This window comes from Fulmarus glacialis, unplaced genomic scaffold (assembly GCF_000690835.1).
Source record: "Fulmarus glacialis isolate BGI_N327 unplaced genomic scaffold, ASM69083v1 scaffold19324, whole genome shotgun sequence".
Taxonomy (NCBI): Eukaryota; Metazoa; Chordata; class Aves; order Procellariiformes; family Procellariidae; genus Fulmarus; species Fulmarus glacialis.
The window spans coordinates 12,297-25,731 of NW_009206344.1; the positions used below are offsets into that span (position 1 = coordinate 12,297).

General features: G+C 39.5%; 1 protein-coding gene across 1 annotated transcript in view; it reads right to left on the reverse strand.

Moving 5' to 3' along the window:
• Positions 1-3,957: 3,957 nt before the first annotated feature.
• SNCAIP (synuclein, alpha interacting protein) overlaps positions 3,958-13,435 on the reverse strand; it is a gene marked incomplete at its 5' end in the record, with an annotated part of 33,777 nt that continues 24,299 nt past the window's right edge. Inside the window, 3 exons of the mRNA XM_009575718.1 lie at positions 3,958-4,518; positions 9,122-9,192; positions 10,963-12,025. Of these exons, the coding sequence (XP_009574013.1) occupies positions 4,434-4,518; positions 9,122-9,192; positions 10,963-12,025 (1,219 nt within the window). The remainder of the gene's footprint in view (positions 4,519-9,121; positions 9,193-10,962; positions 12,026-13,435) is intronic.

Here is a 13,435-nt window from a genome sequence, read left to right on the forward strand (position 1 = left end):
GTTGTCCAGTGCTTGGGCTTTTTCACTTGGGCAACTTACACTCAACATAGTTCTGTGTTTGACAGACATTTTGGTTACAGGGCATGTGCTACACTTACTTCTCATGCACAATTGTGTCCTTACTTGCAACCTCAAAATGCATTTATAAACAGAGAAACAAGGTTATAGAAAAGCTAATTATGTAACAGGCTATACTTGGGTACAGTTGATGTAGAGTTACAAAGACATTTCTGAACTTACAGTAGGAAATGCAATATAATTTGAGAAATTATTCCTATTATGTCATTGAGAAACCATTGCATGACAAATAAGCCTTGCAGTTTGATGCTACAAATGCAGAGAATACATTTTTCACAGACCTTTCTGTCAAATTTTCATCAAGTAGGTTTTTAAAAGGCTAAGAAATATTTCAAGGGTAGTAGGAGCTGAATCTTAGTCTGCAGACAAAAGTTGTCTCAGCATGAGATCCATTCACTAATCCATTAATTCATACCTAGCATATGATGTGCTGACATTTTTACTTTATTTTTGACTGTATTGCATGGTCATATGCTGACATTGCTGTAATGGTAGGTGATGAAACATGCAACAAATCAGCCCTGAGAGAACATGTTTCTGAGACAGTTACCATTTTGTTATAAGTAAGTGGATGTTGGAGTATTTTTTTTACTGTTATGCTGTCAATTGTATTTTGTTATGCCATTGATCTTATGTCAGCTTGATGTTGCGGAAAGGTTTCGGAATGACAGTTACAGTGAAATAAATATTAAATCTAAACTGTTTGTCTAACTTGTCTTCTTTGTCTCCTTCATACACTATGATGACTATAGTTATTTTATTCACTAGTAACCTAGTAAACCAATGTATTTGTCCTCTAATATGGAGACTGAAAGGCAAATAAAGTATTACTAAAATGCTGCTCTACTAATGCAGAACAAAGCATAGCCCACCATCTTGCTGATGAAATAAAGCACCATACTTGCAGTTTTGATACTTCATGTATCCATATGCTGCCCATCTCAAATACCTGAAACAAACAAATGAATCAGCCAACCATGGAAAAACAAGGCTTCTAGCAAATAATTTTCATTCTTCAGAAAAGGAGAGCCAGAGATTACATGAAACTGGGAATCCACTACTGGTCTTCAACACCCTATTTATCACCTTTGGTACAGAACTACAGGACAAACACAGAGAGGCTTTATTCTGATACCTTTGGGGGTGACAGAACATGAAAAGCCATTCTTTGTATCTGTGGTGTCACAGATATAGTTTTATTAGGACACATGTTGGTTCACTAGCAAATGACTTCACTACCTTCTTTTGATCAGAAATTTCCAAGTGGACAGGGGAGGACCTTTTCTGCCAAGGGTTGTAATCAAAAGGGGTTTGTGCTCCTGTTAAAAGCTTGGGTAATTGAGATTTTCTGAAAATTTTTGCTGGAAAATCCCTGATCAGCTCTTCTGTCTCTGGGAAATGATTATGCTTTGCTGACAGAAGCCTGACTTAGACTCACGCCAGGAGGATCTGCCTGGAGAATTGTAAACCAAACAGAAGGAGTTATGGCACCTGGATTCTATAGCTACTAAGGATACAAATATGCAGAGCACACACTTCAGCCAGCTGAAGATCACAGAATCAGCATTTCTCTAATAGGGATGACATCAGAATGTACCACGTGTAGGCTTTGGGGCCCTAGGTAGGAAAGAAACTACAAATTAGGAACAATAAAATCAGCAGTTTATACAACATGAGTTCACCTTCTCCAGAGACAAAACCCTCCAGACACTACTTTTCATGCTTACATCAAGTTGGCCTCTCTTTTGCACTAGCTAGCCCTGAAACTGCTTTCTGCCCCAATGTGCTCAGGAACTGTGGAGCCATATGAGCAGCACGTGTAGCTCTCACTCGAAACACCCAGCCCTCCCCAGCTGTATTCAATTATCCAATTATCTGGGATGGGAGTCTTCGACACAGTATCAATTACCTAGCAGATACCTTTAACCACAGACCCTGAACATCTTCTGGCATCCCAATCCTATCTCATTTAGTAATCTCTATTGCCCTACAATACTTGCAGAATTTGATTCACCATGTGTTGTATGAGAATATACTCTGTAGAAATCGCTACCCTGCAGAGAGCAGGTGACGACTAAACTCTCAGTCTCCAGAATAGGCAATTTCTTTCTTACACCTTGGTGTTTCAAATCCCTTCACAGAAGTTCAGTTTTATCCCCTGCTTCAGCTAGATACTACAGATAGCTATAGCAGACTTTACACATCTTCAGTCAGTCAAGATCACTCACCAGGACTGCTGCTTCTGCCATTCACATGACCATAGTCAACAGTCTTCACACTCTCAAAAATGCAAATTGCCGATTTGTCTTAAGCCCATCTACCAGACGCAGGATCTCTCCTTCTTATGCTCTCTTTCAGCACTCTGGCAATTGCAGCACGTGTCTCTTCTCACTTTGCATTCAGATTTTTCATACGCACACAGACGACAGGAGGCCCAGTTAGAGGTACTGCTGTTCCTGGCTGACAGATATTTTTGGAGGTTTGGTTGTTTCTTTAAGCACACAGCTCAGGTCAGCTAGAGTGCTAGGTTTATTACTTTAGCTCAAAAATCAAAGTGTTGCCAAGTGACAGATAACTGTGGAAAGAAACTCAGAATTTCATTTCTGTAAGTGCAGGCTTTTATTATTTCTATATGTGGGGTTTTTTTCTGATCTCTCAGTTGGCTCCATTTTATCCAATAGTACTCTGTGCTTATCCAAAGCCTGTAAGAAGGGTGCCTGGGGCATTCAGTCATCTTGGTCCATGGCAGCTGTGTGTCCAAACGTGACATCACTCTGAAGAGTGACCCAAAGAAAGACATTTATCTCACTTAATTAAAGGCATCCGAATACTAAGTAACTCTTCTAAGAGCTCTTAGAAGAGCTACCTCAACTTCCCCCGTAGTAAGAAGAAAGGGACTGGTACTCCTGTAAATGAGATACCTATAATAGGTAGGATGAATCACATTCAGGAAGTCCTTCTCTTTTCTCACTGACCAGAAAAGAAGCCCAATGGTCAAGATGTACACAGCAAAAAACAGGCAAGAGAAACTGCATAGAAAGCAACTCCATTGCACTTGATCAAAACCTTTTGAGTGTCCATATTATTTACTTACTTACTTAACTTACTTAGTTCTGCTATTGCAGGAATTTAATTTGCATAATCTCATAATTCTTTATGTCTCTGCCCACTGCAGGGAGGTTGGAACTAGATGATCTTTAAAGGTCCCTTCCAACTCAAACCACTCAATGATTCTTTGATTGTCTTTGTGACAAAAAATTTCTTTGGCAAACTTCCTACGACTTCCCTATGTTCTATTAGAACAGTCAGTAAAATAAATCCTCATGTATTTGGATCTTTCTCATCAAACTGTAGCAGTCTTCAAATGGAAATAGATCAATATAATCAAAATAAAACAAATATATACATACATATTTGATATAAATAAATGTGTCAAGTAAAGATTGCCTAGTAGTCTGCTTTTGGATGTTGTGCTGCATGACACATTTGCAGAATGTACTCATAGTTTACCAGAAACGAAGTGAATTCAGTAAGAGATTGCATTTTCTCTGAAAGGTTCAACGAACATTCAATAAAATTATCATGACAGCTTTGAGAGAATATGGACTAGGTCTTAGCAGATTACTCGGTAGTTCGAACAGAGCTGAGCACATTGCCAGTGTTTGGCAAGTAACAATAGATAGTAATATAAAATTGCATTTATGCTTTCTTTTTATTTCTACACATTTTAAAGCAATTCTTGACCGAACTGATTGACTGAGCTGAAATCCTGGTACTGGACATTGTCTCATTATCAAATGAACATCAAAAAGACCAATACAACATTTAAAGCTCAAAAGATGAAACAGTGAAGTATGAGAAGTATCTGCACTCAGTGTGTCCTATTAACACCGTCTTTATTTCCTTTTTACAAAAAATAGAAATAACAACAGACAAAACATATTCAAAAAAATCAATGCTTTTGCCTTGGTCTCACTGAGGAGCTGAGCAGGCAGAGTCCTGGCTGAAACTTTGACAGTATATGCCATTGACAAAGGGAAATAAAGATATATGACAATATATCCATGCAAGACACGAAGTACAAAAAGTGTTCTGTGGCCCAACAAACATTTTGGAGGTTGCCTGTGTCATAACAATTTTAAAATTGTTACTTTTGCTCACCCATGCCTTTACACAGCACAGCTTACAAACAAGTTACTTATACACATACATCATAAAAAAGTTTTGTCTAACTGCTACAAATTAAGGCATCCTAAGAGCTCCTGTTTTGCTGGTGAGGGGTATCTCTCATATTAGTGTTTCAAAAGGATATATTTCAGGTATTTCAAACAAAGTGAGACATCATGAGATGTGGTTTAGAGGAAGAATTCCTGCAGCTCTGTCTCTTCAGTACTCTTTTGACTGCCGGATTTCTGGCTTCTCCTATTGATGTCATCATGCCTGGAGAGAAAAAGAAGAAAATTACTCATGGTAACACTAACAATAAGAGGGATTTGGCTTGTGTTTCCTTACCCTGTTTTACTCCATTTGCAAATATTGAACTCTGAATTAATCCTTCTTTCTGGGCTTATTTCTCTGGACAAGTACTACACAAAATACTTTTTAATACTGTGGATACTTACTGACTTTCTTGTAGCTCCTATTCTGAAATCAAAACTGGAAACCAATGGGATGATAAGGAGCTTTTTAAGTCACAGCATTAATTAGTACACTGTCATAATGTTCTGGCAACAATGGACAGAATGTCCAAAAATTCCTCTTCCTTTAGGGAAAATACCATAGTTACAAAAAGATCCACTACAACAAACATTAGACATATCCTGTTTGTTTCTGACTCTACCTGTAAGGGAATCACCTAGTCCCCATTAATAATCATCAGAGAGAAATAAACACTTTCAGAAGGTGATTCACTGGACTTACTTTATGTGTCTGCTTAAGCAGAAGATGGTGGCAAAGGCCACGGGAAAAATGGCAAGCAGTAATTCTCTTTCTGACATGGAGCCTATATCTCTTTTAACATTGTAATTTAGGTAAAATATCAATTAAAATCATTAAGATTTTATTAGATACACAGATAAGGATAATTTCTCTATAGCGTGTCTTCATTTCCACACTAGGTAAACTTAAATTAAAACAAAAAAACTTTAAAAATCTATCTATTGTGTATGAGACTCAAATGATAGCTTGCCAATTAAAGTAGAAAAATTAAACACTAGATATTTGTTACACTCAGTTTCTTAATTTCCTTTCATATGTCCTTGTTCTGAATCCCCAGTATGTTCCCCCCCTCTTCAGTTAACCTTCCAGCGGAAGGATTTTTGATTAAGCATCCAGCCCACAGCAACTTTCAAACAGGTTAAAAGGCTCATCTTTAATTATTACTGCTGAACAGTAAAACTCCTACCATACAATCATGGCTAGCTGGTTTGTCGCTGCAAAAGACAGATACTAGCAGGAGGTTAAAAAACCACAGCAAAGGGCAAGAGTATGTGTGTAAAAAGTTTGCCTTAAACTCACATATTTGTGAGCCTGACTCTTGTAAACCGGAATAGCTTTATTCCAGTCTACAATCACCACAAAGAACCAAATATCCCCAAGAGACTAATACTTAGGATGCTTAGATAACCTTGTGGTTACTTCAGGATTTAACAGAAGCTGACCTTCTCAGGGACCATAGCTGCAGGTCCTAATAAGAGGGTGTGTGGCATCATTTTATTTTAAAATCCCCTTCATTCATTTAAATTACTGTTGCCACATACCCAAAGCAAGAGCAAAAGACATAGAATTGAGCTAGGGGAGGTAGAATTTGTAGGACTGAGTCTGAGGAGGTAAAAGAGGAGCACTTAACTTTTTGCAGTAACTACTTTTTAGCACTTAACAGGCATTGCTGTTATCAACAGTATGTTTAATATTAACCATGGAGCTTTATTAAAGGATGCTTTCTAAGGCTAAGATAATTTGCATCAATTAACTACTGCATTAGCTTAGACTTGCAGCGCTGAAAGACCCTGTGGGTGAGTCCCCTATGTAGAGGCTCACTAGGGACTCCATAGACCCCATTCTACAGCTCTACAGTTGCTCTGTGACCTCGAAGAGGATCATTTTTAGCTAATGCAGATGTCTCTAAGTCACAATGCTCTATGTGACTGTGCCTGCTGACCTGAAGGAAACGTATTACCAATATTACTAATTACTAACCAAACGTCTAATATCTTCTGGTGCCCGTGTCACCACAGAAATACTAAACATCCCCTCATGCAACAGGCACTGATGCATGGCTGTAACAGTTCACAACAACTGTAAATTGCCTGGCTTAAATTACTTTCATATTGATTTTATACTGTACTAGTTTGAATCCTAACTATTTTATTAGACATACAGATAAGCATCCTTTTTCTAGATTATATATATCAAGTAGTAATTTATCCAGCACTAGGTCAGGCAGTGGGATATCTGTTAGGTTAGATCCACTTACTCTTTTAGAAGCACGGCCAGTTTACTATCTGACAGAAACCTGATGGTAGATTCTGCTGATCGCCCCTGACGTAGAAAGCAGTTTTTGCTGTTGATAGCTGCAGCTAATACAGGGTTTTGTATTGATATGGTGAGTTAGTGCTTACTTTAATGTGCTGCAGATCTCAGATGATTTAAAGTGTGGGAAAGAACCATTCATTGGCATACATGTAAGATGGAAAAAACTACAAGCATTTGCTTGGAGTTGTAATACGCAAGAAACTAGCCAATCCTTCCAAAAGGGGAAAAAATATCCCAACGCATCCTGCACATCCAAAATTTACTCTAGGGCCTTAAGAAAAATAGGGTGTATCAAATTTTAAAAGGACACTAGAAAATTAAATACAATCATCTACTATTAAGCTGTGACCAATCTGAAAAAGTAAATTACAAAGCCTTGATGTACTTGGGTATTTTGAGTGAAAAAATAAAAAAACCAAAATAAACAGAAGCTGAAGAAAAAGAAGCTGGAAACCGGTGGACAGGAATGTCATCTGACTGAAGGCAGATTTTGTATAATGTCCTCAGATTTCAGAAGATGCTAATAAAATCCCCTATATAAGGGTCTAGAGTTAAAATGGGCTTGGGACTGTGACCAGAAATATAACCCCCCAATACAACAATCTACAAAGGTTTGAAACACCAAAGACTGCACTGTTTTCCAGAAAGGTTCTTTTTCAAAATAGGTCTGAAATGGTAATTACACAGTCTCCCCGGACCATCCAGGGAAAATTCAGACAGTGTCCAGGGGCTTGTAGTGCACATGATGGTGAAGTTGTTCTATTATTTAAATTTCACAAGCTACAGGGCAGCATGCAGCGGACTGACGACAGGCACCCATTTTGCCATTCAAAAATCACAACACATGCTAAAAGGCATCATGAAGGCTGGCTTAGAAGCTCTGAGAGCCTTCAGGTCTGTGTTCTCATTTCTGAAAAGCACAACACATCTTCCATTCTTATGCGAGTTTTGGAAATCTCATGCCACAGACTCTAGCATGCAATCTGCCCACTGCTGTCCTAATCTGTGGGTACAGTAACAGCCTCCTCAAGCTATGCCTCTATGCACTCTGCTCCTTGTTTCCTACTCTCTGGTCTTCCACGTGCCCACTGCCATGGGGGCAGCTTCAGGACATGGTGCCTGGATCAGCCGTGCCTGGAGGGATAGCCAGGAGTTCAGGCCCAACCATCACCCTCCCAGCAGGTGACTCTGCAGCTCTGCAGCGGCAGCCAGACCTTCCCTTTCTCTTGCTGCTTCTGGGGAAATGCCATGCTGCCAGGGATTTCTCGCACAAGAGCATTTACACAAGGCAATACCGAATTACAACTGGCTACATCCGGGAGATGGCTCTAACATAAGGATGAGATTAATGGTTTTGTATTACTCCATGGTCTGGACAGGCAGCTGGGTGTTTTGACTGGAGGCTGCCCACTGATGCTTCCTCAAACTGCTGCTGTGCAGTCAGTTTTCTGCACTGGAATTTCCTTCTTTGTTTTCAGGAGAGAATGAAACCTCTTGGAAACCTTACAGTTCTGTTTCTGGTTTCACATACACTGTGCCAATGACTTCAGAACAAGACTTCCATTTCCATTACGGAAACTGAGTTTTTAAGTATGGGAAGGTCCTGGCATTAGAAAACAAGTGAAAAAAAAAAATTATTAGACATTTAGAAAAGAGTAACTTGAAAGTAATTTAGGCTCCTGAACTGCAGAATGACTAATTTATAATTTTCCCAGCAGTACCTTCAAATGTATAATTTTGGTGTGAAGACCAATCATTTCCAGGCCTAATGAAAGGATTTACATCTCAGTTTAACAGAATAAAACATATCATCACAAGAATGTGTGACTGTTAAGAGTTGAATAAAAATGACAGGTAATTTTTACAAAGCATTTGCTTATAAAATAAACACACATTTTGTCAAATGTTGTTTTTTCCAACATGTCTTTATGGACCTTGAGGGACTGGTCTCTATCTGCCTGAATAGTCCTGATGGAACACATCTAAATTAAAGAGTTTGAACACAGTCAAACTTACCAGACTTTTAAAAAACAGATTTAACTTCAAAGTCTGAGGGACAGTAAGAAAAATGTGTGAAAACAGGAGAGCACCAGACTTGAAGTACAGCATTCTGCCTCATGTTCTCTGTACTCTCCATTTAGAGATGAACTGTGGTCTTTTTGCTCTCCTCATGAGAGGAAATTTAATTTCCATTCTCATCTGGTACTTGACTTTCATTCAACAGAGGCTGAATACTCAGCCAAAGTGCGCTATACTCCCTGGTGGATTTACGAGTACAAATACTTTCTATACTTCCTTGGAACTGAAATCCTGTAGCCAGTTCAATGGTGACATCAGCAGAAATCCATCATAAATTTCTGCTTTTTTAGGAATTTAGACATTCATCTATTTCCCTTTTTGTGCATCAATCAATTCCAGTATTTCAGTTACGACTAATGTTAGCAAACACATGCAATTTGAGAAAACAAAGCAACAGAGATGCTAAACATCACCATGCATAAGCACATACCAAGCATAGTTACACTGAAGTTCTTCATTCAACGTGCTAGAGGAAAGACTGGTGTAGCTGAAGTAAGGACCCTAAGGAAGTACAACATCGTATCAGTTAAAAACATGCACTGAGCTTACCACATGCATAACATGGAAGTCTACCAAAACATGCAGTCAAATAGCCACAGTAACATTTTAACAGATTTCTGAGTTAGTAAATGAGGCTGAATCTGTTACCTCTTTGAGATGTGTGCTGTGGTCCTTTGGGTTGGTATGAAAATGAATTCTTTCCACAATTTTGATGTTGGCAACAATGATGTGCAAACATGGCCTTTTCACAGACAACATACATTTTACAGTGCAAGTGTCAATACTGTTAGAATTACCTCATCCATCTCTTCAAATTTCTTAGGAAACTATAAAAACTGCTCATGACCTTGCAATCTATCAGAACACCTTTGAAGACAGACTGTCTTCTCCTCGGTCACTACAAAATCTGAATCACTCTTCTGAAAAAAATTGCCATTGTGTTATGAAAATACTTCTATGTTAAATCGGCCGTTCGACTAGATGGTGCATATCTTTAAAGGCTCAAATCAGTAGTTCATACTGTGATTCTGAGTAAACTCTAATAAGTCCCACTTCAATTTAGCCTATTAGGTCTCCTTGGATTTTTTCATTTCATTTCACATTCTGCTATAGCACCACTGTTGTAGCAGTATCCACTAATACAGACTGCTCACTGTTGCCCAGTTCTCTCTTTCCACTGTTTCTTTTCCATACACATTTTGCCTCCTCTATGCCTAAGATTTTCCTGTGTTTTTCTCCCATTACCTTGTCATACTTTTTACAGTATATAATTCACTATTCCTCCTCCTTCTCTTGGCCTGCTTTATGTTCTTTTTTTAATCTTGAAATTATTCTTTCGCTTCATGTCTTTCCATCCACTCCTTCCCTCCCACCCTGTCTTTCACAGAGGATTAAATCATCTACCATTCCTTCTCACTCAACTCTTTATTGTATCTCCAGATGCTCGCACTTCTCCTTTCTGCTCCACAAACACACTGCACTCACAGTATTTCCTGCTTCTATCTCTTTCATTCAATACCTCTTCCTTTCTCTTGCAAGTTACATTTGTTCAAAGTATTTTCTCCTTTCTTTTGAACAACAGAGCCAGCCTCCTAACTGGAGATACCCCTCTTTCTGTTGGGATCCCAGAAAGGGCACTCTGTTGACCGCAGAGGGGATGATCTAGATCCAGAACATTTTGCTACAGACCAACCATATGCTCTTCCAGGAGAAGACTCTGTGCTATGAGGAGAGGGTGAGTAAAAAAGGCTGGGTACTGACAGCTTCAACTCCTAGGGGATAGCTGTAGCTCCCACAGAAGCAGGAAGGACCACTTCTGCTATTTTTCCTCTTTATATTCTACCACTTATTTTTATCCTGTTGGCCTCATCAGTCTTGGCTACAGAACAGGACAGGGCTAGTCCTTCAGTTATTTACTCCTCAGAAATCCCATGGATTCAAGCATGACATTCTCATTGTATGACTTGTCACTCAGAGCAACATCAAACATCATTTCCAGGTGAATCATGTCTCTGTGGAAAGCTTTCAACACAGAACATGTGAACCATGTGCCCTAAGAGCACGGACTCTGTATACAAGCAATATCTGCCACTCCTTAGAAAAGCTTTCCAAAATTAAAACAGTGGATGGGCTTTCTACAGGTCAAATAAAGCAAAGTATTTGTGTGCATCCTTTTGCTATAGAAAGGCAGGAGGAAGAAGCTGTCAAACTTATTCATTACTTAAGCAGACAAGAGGAAAAAAAGGCCTTTCCTCCTTTCAGTGCACTCACTGGCTTGTTTCTTCCTTTTGTGAGAGCTGCGGGATTTCCCTTGCTGTCTGCTGTCTTCCTTCCTAATGAGGTAAAAGGCAGCGTCGATGAGGTTTTGATCAGGTTTGCTGTTTGACAGTTGTTGTTGTTATTTTGGTTGCCACTTAGTGTCTCCATTATGGACCGAAAGGTTCCAAAAGGCCTTTTCAGCTGGTCCCCCGCTGGCTCCCCAGAGCCGGGTGGAGCCCGCAGGAGTCCTTTGCCCCGGTCTTTATCCTTTTCCTCGTTTAGTCCTGACTCTGCTAGCTCTACCTGCACCACAGGCTCCTCGAAAGTTACTCGGAGTTTCAAATTTTGGGAAGTTCTACGCTTAGAAGATGGAGACTTGAGAGCACTCTTAGGGCTGGTAGCCACCTTTTGAGCAGTGGCACTATCCGTGCTGGACGGAGAGCTCTCTCCACAAAACTGGCTCTGAGGTACAGTACCAGACTGATACGGGGCTTCATTATCTGGATCGCTGCTCTCTGAAGTAGGGGAAGGACTGTGGCCATCCACCGACTTAGAGACCCTGATACCAAAAGGGAAGCGGCGTCCTGCTGCGGAAGCGTGTTTCTTAATCATCAGGTGCAAACTCTCTGTGCTCTCAATGCTCTCCACTATGGGCTGAGGCCTTGGTTTGTCAGTTCTTTTCACAGGGTTGTTCTTGTGGTCCTCAGAATTAGCTGAGTCTGTGTCAGACTCGCTGAGCGACCTCTGCATCAGCTGCCTCAGTCTGGCTAACTTCAGCTCCCTTTTCTCTGGCAAAATCTTCTTCACGTTCTTGGAGGATGCATGAGCATCCTGAAATTCCAAAGTCAGCTTTTCCTGCATACAGACATTTTCAGAGATCTCTTTCCCCAGCAACTGGCGCAATATTTTATCTGAGTCCTCATCTTTTATCTTGGCTCGAGTGCGACTAGAAGTTCCCAAGCTGCCAAGAATCTGAATCCCATCTTGGGTGTTCAATTTACTTTTTGGTGGAGACAACTCCTCTGCTTCAGATGGTTTCCACTGGGGTTTGCCAGAAGCAGGAGATGATGGCGAGCTTAAAGAAAAAAAGAAGAGGAAATACCACAGCCAAATTAATGCACATATAAAATGTGAAACTGCCATTTCCAGTGTACGTTCCAGTGTCTCAGCTTATTGTTACTTATCCTGTTCATTGCTACTCACATGGAATTCATTACTATGATGCCACAGCGAAGATTAGACAGAGAAGGATGTAACACTGCTTCCACTCCTAATTAGGATTTAAGTCTCTTCACTTTCTCTTACAAAGAAAACTCCTTAAAATTAAAACTTAGAATGGTTATTTCAACGCCAAAGATGACTTTCTGAGGAAAACTTTAGAGAAACTACTGTTTCCTATTTGTGGGAGTTAACATGTTTTAAAAGGCAAAAAACCCCCGCAAGGCCAAATGCCTACTATCCAAGTCACATCATAATACAAAAGTAGCTTATTCTAAATACTGCGAAAGTACCAGCTCTCTGCATAGCAATGATTTCATAAATCTAAACTTCATCTGGTATTAATAATAGCCATATAAGACCTCATAAAAAGTCAGGGCCATTTTCACTCAAAATCTTTTCAGATATGAAATACTGAAAAGCATGAAAAAGGTGACATGAATTTATCTCAATACTATTAGAATAATAAATTAAGTTTAGAACTCCAAATGTTATATAGCAAGGAAACAGCAATCTCAAGTAAATCTGATTTGCAAACAATGTAAATTACAAAGACCGTTTCTTTCCCCGTGCCATATGCTGGAGCTTATAGTACTCCACGTTCTTACTTTAAACCACTTTTCCTCTAAGCAAGGGTAAGGTGACAAAATTAAGGTTAGTGTGAGGCAGTGAATTCATAAATTTCATTTCTTTTTTTGCAAGCAACTTCTACTCCAATGGGTCCATAGTTCTCACAGTGTACAAACTTCACATGCCTATACTAGCCACCTCATCTTCAATTCATTTTGCACTTTTTCGCCTGTGGCAAACCGAAACAGACACTGAAGAATATGCATGTATCTACAATAGACATTCCTAGTAAAAGGGATAGGTTCTCTTAGATTTGCTTCTGACTCCTTGGATGATGATAATATCCACAAGTGAGTTCTAGCTGGAAGGAAAAGTAGTAGCCAACAATGAGATAAAATTTTAAATAATACAGTATCATTTTCAGACTTACTCACTTAACTAAAAAGATGTTGAAACCTACTCTTCTACAGGAATAATGAATGATGAGAGATCTGCTCTCACCTGATCTTATCTGATACTGAAAGTAAAACAGTCCTGGTGCTCACCAGTACTCAGATGCAAGACCACTTGGAAAGACCAGTCAGCAAAAATCACAGAAACCAAATGAGCTGGAAGACAGTGTTTGATCCCATTGTCCCTGTTGAGCTGGCAGACAGGGAAGACAAAGACCATGATTCTAAAAAAAAGGACAATACAA